Genomic DNA, 15,748 nt, shown 5'->3' on the forward strand with positions numbered 1-15,748 from the left:
GCTTTTGCACAATGAATGTAGCTAAATCAGATTTCATCAAAGTTGCTAATAGTAGTTTAGAGAACAACAGCTACAAAGTGGTGCGATGTCTGCCTTCTAGCTCTTAGTTATTTAGATAGATTAGTGAAATGACTGGAGCATTCACCCCAAATTTACTAGGCAGATTACTTTCTGTGTAATCTCTCTGTTTTTATTACTGTCACTAGTCCAGTCAATGCAAGGCAACTGAAAATAATTCCATTATTGTCCTAACAGATTGCATATTTACAGTCAACAAAGAGCTCCACAGTCTACCCAGACTGAAGGCCCCACTGAACAAAGTTCTGTAGCCTCTTAAGTAGATTTAAGGCTGCTTGTGGCCTGATTAAGTCCTGTTGTTTGATTTCAATTTAAGCATCTTGAGACCCATGGAAACAGCCAGATAATTATTGCCAAAGTAACTGAGAATTGATGTTGTATGGAGTAGGTGGAGGACATTGCTACATGGTGAGGGGTCAGGAGGGCCCTCTACAGCAGTGGTGAAATTTGCAATCTGTTTTTAAGAACATAAGAACATGCCATACTGGGTCAGACCAAGGGTCCATCAAGCCCAGCATCCTGTTTCCAACAGTGGCCAATTCAAGTCACAAGAAATTGTTGGAAAGACTTGGGAATAGAAAGATTAGGACTGATTTCATTTTATAATAAGGAAGGTTGGAGTGTTGCATATGTTGAAAAATATCTCAAAATTAAGTTATTTAGTACCTTTTTTTTTCTGGGTTGTATTTAACTTAATAAGATATTTTGAACCCTTGACCACTATGAAATTAGATACATCCCAGAAAAAGGCACTAAATAACTTCATTCAAGATTATTTGATTAATATAGGTTTCTTTGGGTTAGATCTGTCCCACACACAAGACTTTAATAAACCAATTGTGCCAGATGGGTTTTTAAGTAATGTTAGCCACTAAAACTAAACAAAGCCCCCTACATTTTACAAGACCTTTTCTTATAGTCTTGTGGAGCTGTTTTCAAAACAATTTAACGTGTTTCTGGAAGATCATGATCTTCCCATGCTAGATGTTTGCATTTCAGTTTGTAGTTCATGCAAACCCATTTCATTGTTTAATATAGATGTAAAAATGTATGCAGATGTTCTTGCATCCATGTTAAATAACTGATTACCCCTTCTCATTTCCTCGTCAAGGATGGATTTGAAAAGAGGCAACGGGGGAGGGGTCCCCTCCCTTCCTAGAGTCATCAGAGGTGTGGGTGACCTGGACCCCCGCTCCGTAGATCCTCTCCTCACTGTAGAGTCGGCACCCACCCTGCAGCAGGAGCAGCAACCCCTTGAAGCAAATTGAGTGTGGGGGGCCTGAGAATTCTTGCACACTGACAGCTCCGCAGCAGCTCCCGCCCCCTCCTCTTGCACAGGTGTTGTGCTCGGCGGTCCATGGGGGCAAGGTCAGAGACCGCTGCGCTTACCTGTACTCCCGAAGCCTTTGGCAGACCCGTCATGCTGCGACGCGACCGATCGCCGCGCTCATGCAGGCCCAGCACAGCCTGCAGCAGGGTGCCGCTGACCGCACTCCAGCGCTTCCCTAGGTGCATGCACCTGACTGAAACTTAAAGGGCCTATGGCGGGAAATTTCCTGCAGTTCCCACTTTTGAGATCACAGTCTTTAGCCCTTAATAGGGCCTTGCTCCCAGTCCTCCACACCTCGGCAATAGGTCGACTACCTGTTTGGTAAAGTGAGTTGCCTCTCTGGTGTGTCCCTGCATTCCTGGATGCTCCTTTGTTCCTGGTTCTTGTCTTGTCAGTACTGGACCATGCTCCTGAGTTCCTTGTCTTCACTTCTTCATTTCTTCATGGTCAGTCTTCAGTTCTTTAGTGTCTTCTTGCCTTCAGTTCCTTGTCTTCAAGTTGTCAATCTTCATTCTCTTCCTCTGCCCGCCTGTGCTGTTGTTCGCCTCCATGCCTGCCTCTCCGCCCTGCGTTCCCCTCAGACGGATCTCTGGTTTTGACTTCGGCTTGCTGCTTGACTTTGATTGATTGAACTCTGCCTGCCACTGACCACTTCCTGGACTTTGATTCCGATTGAATGCTGCCTGCCCTGACCGCTGTCCAACCCCCGACTCCGCCTGTATTCAGCCTGCCCCGGACTCTGAACTGTGACTCATCTACCTCAACGGATCTTCACCTCTACAGCAGAGGCCTGCGCCTAAATCCTGCTGGCCCCGGCACCCGAGGGCTCAACCTAAGGGGAACGAGGGCTGGTATGGGTGAAGCTCCAGTTGGGCCTCTACCACTGCCAACTCCGCCAGCCCGTGGTGGGGATCTGCAGGGTCCTCCCTGCAGGTTGCGCCAACTCCACCTCGGCCCAAGGATCCACGCTCGTAACAACAAGTTTCCTATTGCTATGGAACCCCATGCGAGGGTCGAGGTGCTGCTGGGCCTGTCAGCAAGTGAGAGCTTCTAGGGCCCACACTGAATTTACTGCAAGGAGCTGCTGCCGCCAGGCCTGGCCGCTCTGCATGAAAAGCAGCCTCATGACGGGAAACAGACCCAAATAGAAGTAGGGCAGCAGCAACACTCTGGCATCTATGTAAAATTGGCACCAGAGGCAGTTGCCTATATTGCTTGTGATTAAATCTGGGCGTGTTCATGAGAGCAGTCTGGCTTCATTATGCATAGACAAGTTTCAGATAACATGTTGCATGCTCCAGGGTAGGCTTCTCTCTTCTCACTTGATGCTGAAAAAGCTTTTGATCATGTGGACTTTCTTGAAAACAAACAGTTGGTAGACACAAAAAAAACGCAAATTTGAATTGCATTTTTCCCTGATTAAACACATCTGGGCAGCTTGGTTGGAGGTCCTTCCTCTTCCCTTTTTCTCTCCTTTGTTCTTCTGTGTTAGAAGAACATAGGGTTGAGGGTAGTGTTTGGAAATGCCTATAACTGCTAGGGGAGGGTCATTGGCTTGGGAGTATGTATGCATGTGCTGGGTTTCCTTTTTAATTTCACCTGGCAGATTCCTCCTGCTCCCTTTGAGCATCCTTCTCAGTCAGAGCCAGAGCTGGGACCTGGAGATTTTTTCCTCTATTTTTTATATCCCCTTCCCACCGGGGCGGCTCAAGGCAATCTACTGCCTGAGGCAAAGGATGAAATGCCCCCCCCCCCCCATGGCTCAGTGCAGGTGAATCACCGAGGGTCAGGGCAGGGGGAAGGCAATGGAGGGTGAAGTGACTTGCCCAAGGTCACAAGGAATTTTATTTATTTATTTATTTGTTGGTTTTTATAAACCGTCATTCGGTGAAGCCATCACAACGGTTTACAAGATTCAAAAAGTATTTTCTTAACAATTGTGAATTAAGGTATAACAGGATACATATTATAAGCGAAAAGTTAATCTTTTTTATAGTCCAGAAAAAAATCATTTTTGAGTGAGAAGGGTTTGATTGGTGCTGGTTGGCGACAAGTTATTTCGGGGATTTGGTTGGTAGTTCTGTTGGGTGTTTGGATGTTGTGATGTTTGATTGTCAATGTAGACTTTGTAAAACAGCCACGTTTTTAGATCTTTTTTGAAAGTTTTGAGGTTAGGTTGGGTTCTCAAATCTTTTGGGAGGGAGTTCCATATTTTAGGGCAGGCGATGGAAAATGCTCTTTCTCTGGTTGTTGTCAAGTGAGCATCTCTGATGGGGGGGACTGTTAAGCGGCCTGTGTTTGAGCGTAAATTTCTTTGGGGATTCTGGGGGGTTATGTTTAAACCAATTTGACCTTGATGTTCATTGTTTAGTAATTTGTGTATGATGGTCATGGATTTGTGTTCGATTCGGGCTTTAACTGGAAGCCAGTGTAGTGAAATCAGTATAGGCATTATATGGTCATTCTTCTTTATTCCTGTCAGAATTCTGGCTGCTGAGTTTTGCAAAATTTGGAGAGGCTTGAGGTTGGGAAGATGGTATTCCAATTAGTAGGGAGTTGCAGTAGTCGATGGTTGAGAATATGAGTAGTTGTAGTACAGTTCTGAAGTCATAAGGGTTAAGAAATGGTTTCAGACGTCTTAGGGTTAGTAGTTTGTGATATCCTTTTTTGATTTTGTTTGATAAATGGTTCTTGAATGAAAGTTCTTTGTCAATAATAATTCCTAGGTTTCTGGTGTGGGTGATAGGGAGTATTGGGTTCATTTGATTGTCGAGAATGAGTTGGGGTGGTGGTGTTGGATTGGGTTTTTTGTCCATGAGGATTATTTCAGTTTTGTCAATGTTGATTATGAGTTTCAGTGATGTTAGAAGATGTTTAATTGAGATAAGTAGAGCAGATGTTTCTTTGTACGTTTCTTCAATTGAATTTTGGATGGGAATGGGAATAGGATTTGAACCCTGGCTTCCTTTTTTGCAGCCCACTGCTCTAACCACTCAGTTTTGGGGTCTGTCATTTTTTTGTTCTCAGTCTTTGGTATCTGCACTAGGGGGTGCCAGAGAAATGTTTAATGGGGCGGGGCAGCCTTAGGCCTTTGGCCGCCCCACTTCCTGAGTCTAGAAATAGGCCTCCTCCATTCCCTCTTGCCTACTTCCCACCCTTCTCCAGGATCTGCCCCCTGGAGGTGTGAGAGGTTGGTGAATGGTGGGAGTCTGTGTGTATCACACAGTCTCTCTTAGGGCTGATACAAGGGTATTACATGCCCTAGACAAACCTTACAGCCTTTCATTCCCCCTTCCCTCCCCTCCCCACATAATTAAAACGTGTGCATTCTTTTCCATTTTAAAATGTATTAACTTCCACAACCTAAAAGGGCAGATTGCAAGTGGAAAATAGACATTCAAAGTGCAATCTTCTGAAGCAAAAATATCACTTATAACAACATATATATAATACAGGCATACACTGCAAAAACACATACTTTCAATAATAATAGTTTAATAGGCTTAATAAACTACCTTTCTCATAGTAATCAAGGCGGTTCACTGGATCCCATATGGTATTAAGCCTATGGTAAAGTGCACTGGGTGCGGATGTAGCCCACAGAAAGCCAGTAATATACTGGCTTTCTGTAGTAAGCCTTCCATATCATAATTACCAATACTCAACTTATGAAAAAGCCATACTGCAAATATTACATCAGGCCCTAAACACCTCTTATTAGGAAAACAGATTAAAGCCAGGTTGTTGTAAATCCCTACACAGAAACTACATGCTAAAGCCTCAGTCACACAAGCAGAACTCAGATAAACTCTCACCAAATACTGAATAAAGAGATCATAAAATATAAATTGAAATGTGCAGACAAAAATTGAACTGGAAATCACAAGAAGCCAAACTCTGTAAGCAATACAAACACAATAAAAAAATATAAAACATACCAATAAAAATTGTTGTTAATTTGTTAATTGTAACTTTATAAATCAATTTCTCATCTTTTGGTTTATTCCCGTTGATCTGTAAACCGATGTGATATGTCTATGAATGTCGGTATAAAAAAGTTCTAAATAAATAAATAAAAAGAATGTCAAATCTACTGATAAATTCAGCCCATTAAAAACTCATATAAAAATGTTTAAAATATTACCAAACACTAATAAAATATTTCAAAACAGCAGCTGTTTCACATCCAATAATTAAAATAAACAAGGATAAAAAAAAATCTCCCACTCTCCATAACTGGGAACTTTAAATTTCCAGTCCTCCTGAGATTGTCATAGATTGGAGTAGGGTACACAAACTTTAACCTCTCTCACACACATATTATACAGGTTCTCTCACACATGCACACATATGTGCGCAGGCACTCTCTCTCATAGACACACTCATACATAATCATATACACAAATAAAAACCCCCCTCATATATACATACACACACACACATCCCGCCACCCTCTCATACACCTACACACCCTACCACCCTCTCATACACACACACACAGACACAATCCTCTGACACACATACACACACACCACCACCCTCTCATACACACACACACATACACCCTACCACCCTCTCATACACACACACGCACACACCACCACCCTGTCATACACATACACAGGCTCTCACCCCTCTCCAACACACACACACACACACACACACAAGCAGTCACCCATGTACCAAGGCAAGCAGTCACCCACACACACCACTGCCTGAGCCTTTCAGTGGCAATACAGTGTCACTTCCCTTTCAAAATTTCGCACCAGGCTCCCAAACCCAGGCGGGAAGCTTCTCATGACCGCTGCACTATGAGAGCTCAACCGGAAACTGCAGGTCGTCCCTCGAGGACTTGTTGGAATCTGCTTTAGAAAAAAGGAGAGCGGCGTTTCCTGCACTTCGGCAACCTGCAGGAAAAGAGATCGCCTCGACAGATGACCCCCACCCGCGGCTGGGAAATCTGAGAAGTAACTTGCCCCAACGGCAGCAGGAGATGAGATTGGGATAAACCCGACTCCTGCTGCCCAGGGTTAGGGACGTGTGTTGCCACTGAGGAGATCGAGCAGGGCCCTGCAAAGGCTGAAAATTGCAAGAACACACATCGGGGGTTACCAAGAGCAAATCTCCTACATAGCTGCCTTAAAATAAGGCTTTCCGATATGATCCGCAAATAGTATTCATGTTTCTTTTTGATCTTTTCTCTCTTCCTGATTGACTTTAACACTTTTTAAATTTGTCATGCTGTTTCCAAATGTGGCTTACCATGCATTAGGCACAGATGTATTCTTTCTCTCTCTCTCCCTCCCTCTCTCTCCCACTCTCTCCCTTTCTCTCTCTTGTTCTCTCCCTCCCTCCCTCTCTCTCTCTCTCTCTCTCTCTCCCTCTCTCCCTCTCTCTCGCTCGCTCTCTCTCCCTCCCTCCCTCTCTCTCTCTCTCTCTTGCTCTCTCACGCTCCCTCCCTCCCTCTCTCTCTCTCTTGTCGTTTCTATCCTCACTTCACATCCTATATCGGTGCATGATAAGCAGAGAATGGCCCAGGCTACAGAACATATTTTTTAGATTATTTTTTCCAACCTACCTTACAGCAGGAATGAAAATACTCAAATCAACCTTTTAAGAAACAAGTTTAGTATGCCAATAACCTTAAACTCCTGCGAAATTTCTAAAATGACACAGGAACTATGGGCAACCCCCCCAGGTCTCTCTTCCACTTTAAGCAGGGGCCAAGCAGCAGCAGGATAAACGCGACTCCTGCTGCCCGGGGTTGGGGATCGGCAGGAGTTTGGTTTATCGCTGCCCAATCTGATGTTTGACTCTGGAGGCAGGGTGAGGTGGCGGCTGTGGCAGAGGTGTTTTCGGGGACATTGAATCCCAGCTGCCAGATCTTTGACCACTCTTCAAGCCTTCGTAAATCACTTTTCATTCTCTCTACTCCTTCCAGCCTGTCCACTCTGTTGCAGATTTTGGTATCATCTGCAAATAGATAAACTTAACCTTCTATCCCTTCCACAATGTCGCTCACAAAGATATTGAACAGAACCAGTCCCAATACCGATTAGAGATGTGCATTCGTTTATCACAAATTAGGCAATTTCAACGAAATTGCCTAATTCGTCGTGGTTTGGGGACGCGAACCACGAAACAGATTTGTTTTTCGGGTTTGTGCAGGGGGGGAGGAGCATATTTATGTAAAAAAAACAAAAAAATCCCACCCCAACCCTTCACATTTACTGTATTACAACCCTCCCACTATCCCGATCCCTCCCCAAGACTTACTAAAAGCCCTAGTGGTCCAGCGGGGTCCCGCGAGCGATCTCTCCCTCCGGGCCGTTGGGCTGTTGGGCCTGCTATGAATCAAAATGGTGTTGATGGCCCTTTGCCCTTACGATGTCACAGGGGCTACTGGTGCCATTGGTCGGCCCCTGTCACATGGTAGGAGCACAAGATGGCACCGGCCGTCCATTGCTCCTACCATGTGACAGGGGCTGACCAATGGCACTGGTAGCCCCTGTGACATCGTAAGGGCAAAGGGCCATCGGCACCATTTTGATTCATAGCAGGCCCGACGGCCCAGAGGGAGAGATCGCTCGAGGGACCCCGCTGGACCACCAGGGCTTTTAGTAAGTCTTGGGGAGGGATCGGGATGGTGGGGGGGTTGTAATACAGTAAATGTGAAGGGTTAGGGTGGGTTTTTTTCCCATTCGGATTTTTTTTAAATTTAATTTGTTTTTCTGGTTTTGGGTTCGGGTTCCAGCTTTGTTTTTGCAAAAAACGATCTGTGGGAAAACGAGCTTTCCCATGAAGCGCCCAAACTGAAACCCGACCCAAGCCAGAATAACGAAGTTCATCTCTAATACTGATCCCTGTGGTACTCCACTTAACACGGCTCTGTCTTCAGAGTAGGTTCCATTTCTCATTACCCGCTGTCCCATATCAGTCAACCAGTTTGTAATCTACTCCACCACCTTGGTGCTCACTCCAAAGCTTCTCATTTTGTTCACAAGCCTTCTATGTGGAACGGTATCAAACGCTTTGCTGAAATCCAAATAGATGACATCGAGTGCTCTTCCTCGATCCAATTCTCTAGTCACCCAATCAAAAAAATCAATCAGATTTGTCTGACAGGTCCTTCCCCTGGTGAATCCATGCTGCCTCGGGTTCAGCAACTTACCAGATTGTAGATAGTTCAGTATCCTTTCTTTCAGCAGCGTTTCCATTAATTTTCCCACCACCGAGGTGAAGGTAACTGGCCTGTAGTTTCCAGCCTCCTCTCTGCTCCCACTCTTAGGAAACAGGACCACAACTGCTCTTCTCCAATCTCGCAGCACCACTCCCATTTCCAGGATATCTCAGTTCTCGTAGTATCCTGGGATGTACCTCATCCGGCCCCATAAACTTGTCCACATTCAGTTTTCCTAGCTCTTCCCATACATTCTCTTCTATAAAAGGAGCTGTGTCTACCCCATTCCCTTCTACGGTCTTGCCAACCAGCAATGGTCCTTCTCCAGGGTCTTCTTTAGTGAATACCGAACTGAAGTATTTGTTTAATATTTCTGTCATTTCCTTGTTTGTCTCGGCACATTGCTCCTCGTCACCTTTCAGTTTCACTCTACCACTTCAGGCTTTCCTTCTTTCTCTTAGATAACTGAAAAATGTTTTGTTACCTCTCTTTATCTCTTAGGCAATCTCTTTATCTCTTAGGCAATCCTTTCTTCCACTTGACCTTTTCTTTTCTGATTTCTTTCTTCGTCTCCCTCATTTTCACCAGTAATTGTTCCCTGTGTTCCTCTTTTTGGGATTCTTTATACTTCCTGAATGCTGATCTTTTTGCAGCCACCTCCTTTGAGAACCAAATTGGTTTCTTTTTCCTTGAACTTTTGTTTACTTTTCTAACTTATAGATTTGTTGCCTTTGTAATAACTCCTTTTAATTTAGCCCACTGTTGTTCCACCTCGCCCATTTTCTCCCAGTCTTCTAGTTCTTCCTCCAGGTACATCCCCATTTTGTCGAAGTCCGTATATTTAAAATTCAAAACTCGGGTCTTCATGTGACTTCTTTGCATCTTATTCACAATATCAAGCCATACCATCTGATTTAGGGACCGATATTCAAAAAGAGCTGAGCACAGAAATGTCTTAGTAAATCAGGGCCCTTAGTTAGGCACCTAGGGACCGATATTCCGCTGCGGAGCGGCTAGTTAACTTAGCCAGATATAGCTATCCGGCTAACTTAATGAGGATGTCTTAAAGTTAACTGGATAAGTATATCCAGCCAACTTTAGGACAGCTCTATGGTGCGACCAGAGTTAGCTGGATAACTCCGAATATCAGAGTTAGCTGCATAACTTATGTGTCTACCTCTGCCTGGAAACGCCTCTCGCCCGCCCCCTAAATACTTGCCAATTAAGTCATTATGCAGCTAGAATTTAGCCACATATGGGTTTGAATATAGCTGGGTAGCCATTTAAATGGATAACTTTCAGTTATACATCTAAATGGCTTTTGAATATTGACCTTCTAGAATCCTAGCTCCAAATGTTAGGAGTCTAAACCCTTTGAAAATTGACCCCTTAGTTTTCGTACAATAATTTTCCAATTTACTCTTTTTATATTTGTTTTCTTTTTGGTAATTGTTATCCTTTTTATAAAATCTCAAGTCAAAGAACTATCTTGTTTTTCTATAACATTGAATAAAGTAGTCCGCTGTCTGTTAGTCCATTTGGATATGTAGAAATCAAGGTCAACAAACAAGCTGTAGGCAATACTTTTTTTTTATTAGAATAGCTTAATGCATTTGGGACCAGCTTTCAAAAATTGTATTCCCTTCATCAGTTCTGTGCAAAAATAACAACAACAACAAAACCCTGTGTTTCTTTATGTAATTAGATGATTTTTGTTCAGCTTTCATTTTAAACTTTTCTGAATTCCAGGTAGAATTGCCAACTGTCCCAAATTTTGTTCTAGGCATTACAGATTTTTGAGGTACTGTACGGAAAAAAGAGAGAGGGTTAAAATGTTAAGAAATGTCCAGATTTTAGCCCTTCGGCAGCAGGATAGCATTCGAAACTCCCTTATACAATATATATAGTGTGTGCTTTGGTAGCTACTCTGTATTCAATATGTGTTGGATAACATTTATTTTATGTCACTTGCATGGAGTTCAGTGGATGATTTAATCAGAGGCCTCTAGAAATGTTTTACAAAGCAGTAGTTTGCCTCCTGGGCCGGTATAAGCAAACCTTGCTTTTCTTGAGTAAAACGTTTTTGAGGCTTCCAAGGACCAGACTCAGGAGTAACCTCAGAAAGTATTTCTTCACAGAAAGGGTGGTGGATGCGTGGAACAACCGCCCAGTGGAAATGATCAAGGCAAAAACAGTAACAGTTCAGGACAGCACGGGACAAGTACAAAGGATCATTGATTGCAGTGAAAGTCAGAAGGCAATTGAGGTCTATGGCACTGTAGCAGGAAGTAAACTGGGTAGATGAGCGGAGTCCTTATTCGCTCTTATATTTTATGTTTCTGTATTTTTCTAAGAATTGCAATAAAAGTCACCTGTGCATAAACCCCACCAGCGTAGACATTAAGCAGCATCTCTAAGCATTTGGAACTTTGATGGTTGAAAGCTGGCAGTTGTTTCCAGGCTGACTAAATCAGAATCAGAATCTTTTTCTGGTCTTTTAAAATAAGGATCAGAGCATTCGCCCACCAGCCCATGCTGTATAACTTTTAGAAAAATGGGGGGAATAAAGACTATTTCTTCTACAAAGGATACAAAATAGATTTTCGGGTTTGTTAGATCAAGGGAATGGAAGGAGGGGGGACCAAGAAGATGAAAATAAATCAGATGAAATGTACGTTGTTGCCTGGGAGAAGAACAGAAGGCAGGCTGCAGGTAGCTGATCTAAAGAAGTTAAATAGAAACAACTGTAAAGTGAATTTGGCACAGTGAGATAATTCAGCTGGAGGAAGCACATCTTTAGTAACATAGTAATGACGGCAGAAAAAGGCCAAATGGTCCATCCAATCTGCCCAGCAAGTTTCCTATGATAGTAACTGCCGCTCCGTGCAGGTTACCCCATGTTTGTGTTAAGGGTAGTAACTGCTGCACCGTGCAGGTTATCCCCATGTTTCTGTTAAGGGTAGTAACTGCTGCATTGTGCAGGTTACCCCCATGTTTCTGTTAAGGGTAGTAACTGCTGCACCATGCAGGTTACCCCCATGTTTCTGTTAAGGGTAGTAACTGCTTCTCCTTGCAGGTTACCCCCATGTTTCTGTTAAGGGTAGTAACTGCTTCTCCTTGCAGGTTACCCCCATGTTTCTGTTAAGAGTAGTAACTGCTTCTCCATGCAGGTTACCCCCATGTTTCTGTTAAGGGTAGTAACTGCTTCTTCGTGCAGGTTACCCCCATGTTTCTGTTAAGGGTAGTAACTGCCGCTCCATGCAGGTTACCCCCATGTTTCTGTTAAGGGTAGTAACTGCTGCACCGTGCAGTTTACTCCCATGTTTCTGTTAAGGGTAGTAACTGCTGCACCGTGCAGTTTACTCCCATGTTTCTGTTAAGGGTAGCCTGCTTCTCCGTGCAGGTTACCCCCTTGTTTCTGTTAAGGGTAGTAACTGCTTCTCCGTGCAGGTTACCCCCATGTTTCTGTTAAGGGTAGTAACTGCCGCTCCATGCAGGTTACCCCCATGTTTCTGTTAAGGGTAGTAACTGCTGCTCCGTGCAGGATACCCCCAAGCCTTATGTTAAGAGTAGTAATATTTACAGTTAAAATCAAACAGCTGTCAAACCCATAACAAAATTACTGCTAGCAACATTTTTATGGGGTGAGCAGCCTTCTTGATAATTCAGACAATGCTACTTGAACATGCTTTGCTTTTGGACTTGGCCGAAGAAGCAGTCGCGCGCTTTATCCCTAATGTCTGTATATCAGTGTCCCGGACCGTAAAAGGTGGGGCCCAGCATTGGCTGTCTTCCGAATCAAATTCCCCTTTTTCCCCCTGCCATCGAAGCAGAGAGTGATGTTGCAGATGCATCACAATCCAAGGCTAATTGAAAGTAGTAACTGCCGCTCTGTGCAGGTTACCCCCATGCACCCTTTTCTTCATTTCCAGCCTCTCTCGTCTTTAGGGAGTGGCAGTGTTTATCCCATGCCCTTTTGAATTTGTTTACTGTTTTTTTTTGTCCTCACCACCTCCTCCGGAAGGGCATTCCAGGCATCCACCACCCTCCCCGTGAAGAAATATTTCCTTAGGTCGTGACACTTCAAGACTGAGGTGGTGGGAATCCAGGGAATAGAAAAGAGAGGGCAATTGCGAATTCAAGCAAACTAGTGACTGGTCAGTAGATCATGCTGGGGCTGTATTACCTTTCAGCCAAGAGGTCCCGGTATGTCAAATGTATGTGACCAGACTTTTAGGGGGTCATTTTCAAAGCCCTTTCCACGCACAGAACCTGCTTTTATGAGCGTAAGTGGGTCTTCTAAAACTGGCCCGGGCGCGATGACCATAAAAAGACACTCATGACCCAGTTTCGCCCGGGCTCCGAGGGGAGGAGCTGGGGGTGGAGTTGAGACTTTACATGCAAATATTTTCTGATTTCGGAAAGCATACAAGGCAAGCTATCCCCACACTCTACATCCTGCGAAGAGCAGGCGTGACTTTCTGTCCGGTAACCTGCACGTCAAGGGCCAATTGCCCGAGCCGTCTTAAAGCGAACTCGTGGGCATATTTTCACTTTGAAAACGTGTGTGTGGGGGGCGGGGTGTAAAATATGCGTGTGCAAGTGACGCACAGACTTCATCCCTATCCACACACTTACTGTATAAAATGGCCCTCTCAGCGGTAAGTTTGTTTAGGTTACAGTCTCTGCTTGGAGAATTATTTAAAAAAAAAAAAAAAAAAAAATCCCTTGTAAATAATGGGTCAGTTGCTTTTTCTTCAGAAGCATGCGAAAGTCAAATGTGGAAAGAGCTGACTTCCAAGCATCAACCTGTCTTTACGTCTTCATTCCAGTCTCAGTTGTGATCTTTTCTGAGAAATCCTGTTACGTATGTCACTTTTCATAAATAAAATGTAAATCCATGTAAAACTGGTTTTAACAAAAAAATATTTGTGAAGGTATGAGGCAGAGTCCAGGAGTCTGTGCAGAGGCATTAATGGAGATAATCTGCTAGAGAGGCACCTTACCAGAAGAGCTAAGAAAAGTAGTGGTTTTATGGAGGGATAAACATTAAACTGAACAGAGGCAGCCAAATAAAATGAAATATAAAATCTGGTACAAAGCCTATACTGTACGGCAGAGGCAGTTCTAACAAGCTTTATAATGACTCGGTGGCTAGCACGAAGGGGCTGTTCTCAGTGTGCATCTTGGCTTGCTTGTACAAAGTGTGGCTGTACAGTCTCAGCAACTGTCCACCCGTCTCTCTCTGGCCTCCTTTTCACTGACTCCATTGCATATTAAATATGTCTGTTCAGATCCTACCCATCCGGAGCGTCCAGCAATGAATCCATGTTATGATGGCACCCATGCATGTGATACGAGTGCTCGCTGTCAGCCAGGACCAGCACTGGATTACACCTGTGAGTGCGCCACTGGATTTCAGGGGGATGGAAGAGATTGTGTAGGTAAGCCCCGGATCGGTTTGTTCTTACCGAGTCACTTTTAATTCTGCAAAGTAGGCCATGTATGTTCGTGAAATGTTCCCTGCACGCTTTCTAGTCTGGTCTTAAGAAGGTCGGCAAATTGCCAAGAAAAGCAGTGTGTTGCTTTTAAGCAGTGGTTCCTTATTCTAAAGGGGAGCAGGAGTTGTAGCTGGAAAGTATGACACTACCTACTGGAAAATATAATTGTATTGCTTGTCTTGAGAAAAAAATGGAACGTTGTGTCTGCTTTAAAGATGACTCTGCATGCACCTTTTAAAAAAAGTTAGCAGCTATCATCTGCCCGTGGAGCTAGAAACCTTTTAGAAAAAAAAAACAACAAACCTCTGCAGCTCACACAGCGGTCTTTCATTAACTGAACGTGTTCACCGCCCGGCCAAAGAGGCTTTTTCAGACATTCAGAACATGTGCTAAGCCGGTTCGCTTGAAAGTCGCTGGTTTGAGCGGTAGAGCACTAGGCCGTGGGAATCCCTTTAACTAACGCTGGCTTGGTTGCAGACATCGATGAATGCGGGATGGGCTTCAGCAGGTGTGGCCGGCACTCGGTCTGCGTGAACCTGCCGGGAAGTTACCGATGCGAATGTCAGCCTGAATTCCAGTTTGCAGCAGACGGCCGCACCTGTGTCCGTAAGTGCCAAGCACCGCTACTCTTTGGCTAGTTTTGCCTCCTGGCAGGCACTGAAACTGTTTTGGGCATCCTTCCTTCACATAACCACATCCGTTCCTTTTTTTTTTAAACTGGTGTTCTTTGGTAGTGTTTTTTTTGTTTGTTTGTTTGTTTTCAAGTTCACCTCCCATTTTCTGGACCCCTCCCCCCCCCCCCCCCCATCACCATTTGTCCCAGTTCCAGTGCCCTAGGCCCATTTTGCTGCTTGAGGGCCGAAAGGGAACTCGTTTCCAAGCTGGAAGTCTGCATCGTCCCGAGTGTGACAGCAAGTGTCACCATTAAAGTGGGCAATCCTCCCGCCTCTCTTCCCTGCCTGCCTTTCCTCCACAGCCTGAGTGTCTCGCTAGTACTGCCAGACTGGAGACGTGAACTCTCACTGCGCTGCTGCTAAGCCACAAAACCAGGAATGTTCTATTAACTGCACGGAAATCAGGAGCACCCCCCCCCCCCTCCAAAATTCCCGGAGTGGAAAACTTCAGAACCTATTTGTTTGGTGGTTTATCACACTTTAAATAGAATAACACCAGGCACCGTTTTGCTGTGCAGCTTTTCATTGGAAACTTTAGTAAGACACGCCATAGTTGAAGGGCTGAAGGCTGTAATTACCCAGCCTGTTTCCCCTTAGACAGTTGTGCACACTGACGACATTAGCCTAATTGATAAAACCTTTGTATACAAAAACCCAGCCCTAACTGGGTAACTGACTTCCATGAAAGAGAGAATTCATAATGGAGCTCCGGTTAACCTATTGCCACATCTGGGCTTACTTTGCCAATGTGTTTGCCTTTCTAGCAATATCCCCAGCGCGGAACCCGTGTGATGATGGCAGCCACAGCTGTGCTGCGGCTGAGCTGGCGCGATGCATTCCCCAGGCAGGCGGCTCCTACAGATGTGTCTGCCTCCCGGGATATGTGGGCGATGGCCAGAATTGCACCGGTGAGTAAAGGGCAGGTCTGCATGGGCTGCTGCTCTAGTTATCTTCTCTGGAAGTGGGTCTTTATACTAGTTTTGCG

General features: G+C 44.6%; 1 protein-coding gene across 1 annotated transcript in view; it reads left to right on the plus strand.

The window, feature by feature from the left end:
- The window catches only part of NID2 (nidogen 2), a 117,240-nt gene that overhangs the window by 43,940 nt on the left and 57,552 nt on the right, over positions 1 to 15,748 (plus strand). Inside the window, exons 9-11 of the mRNA XM_029598330.1 lie at positions 13,883 to 14,032; positions 14,567 to 14,695; positions 15,528 to 15,671. Of these exons, the coding sequence (XP_029454190.1) occupies positions 13,883 to 14,032; positions 14,567 to 14,695; positions 15,528 to 15,671 (423 nt within the window). The remainder of the gene's footprint in view (positions 1 to 13,882; positions 14,033 to 14,566; positions 14,696 to 15,527; positions 15,672 to 15,748) is intronic.

This window comes from Rhinatrema bivittatum, chromosome 4, assembly GCF_901001135.1.
Source record: "Rhinatrema bivittatum chromosome 4, aRhiBiv1.1, whole genome shotgun sequence".
In the NCBI taxonomy this organism is placed as follows: domain Eukaryota; kingdom Metazoa; phylum Chordata; class Amphibia; order Gymnophiona; family Rhinatrematidae; genus Rhinatrema; species Rhinatrema bivittatum.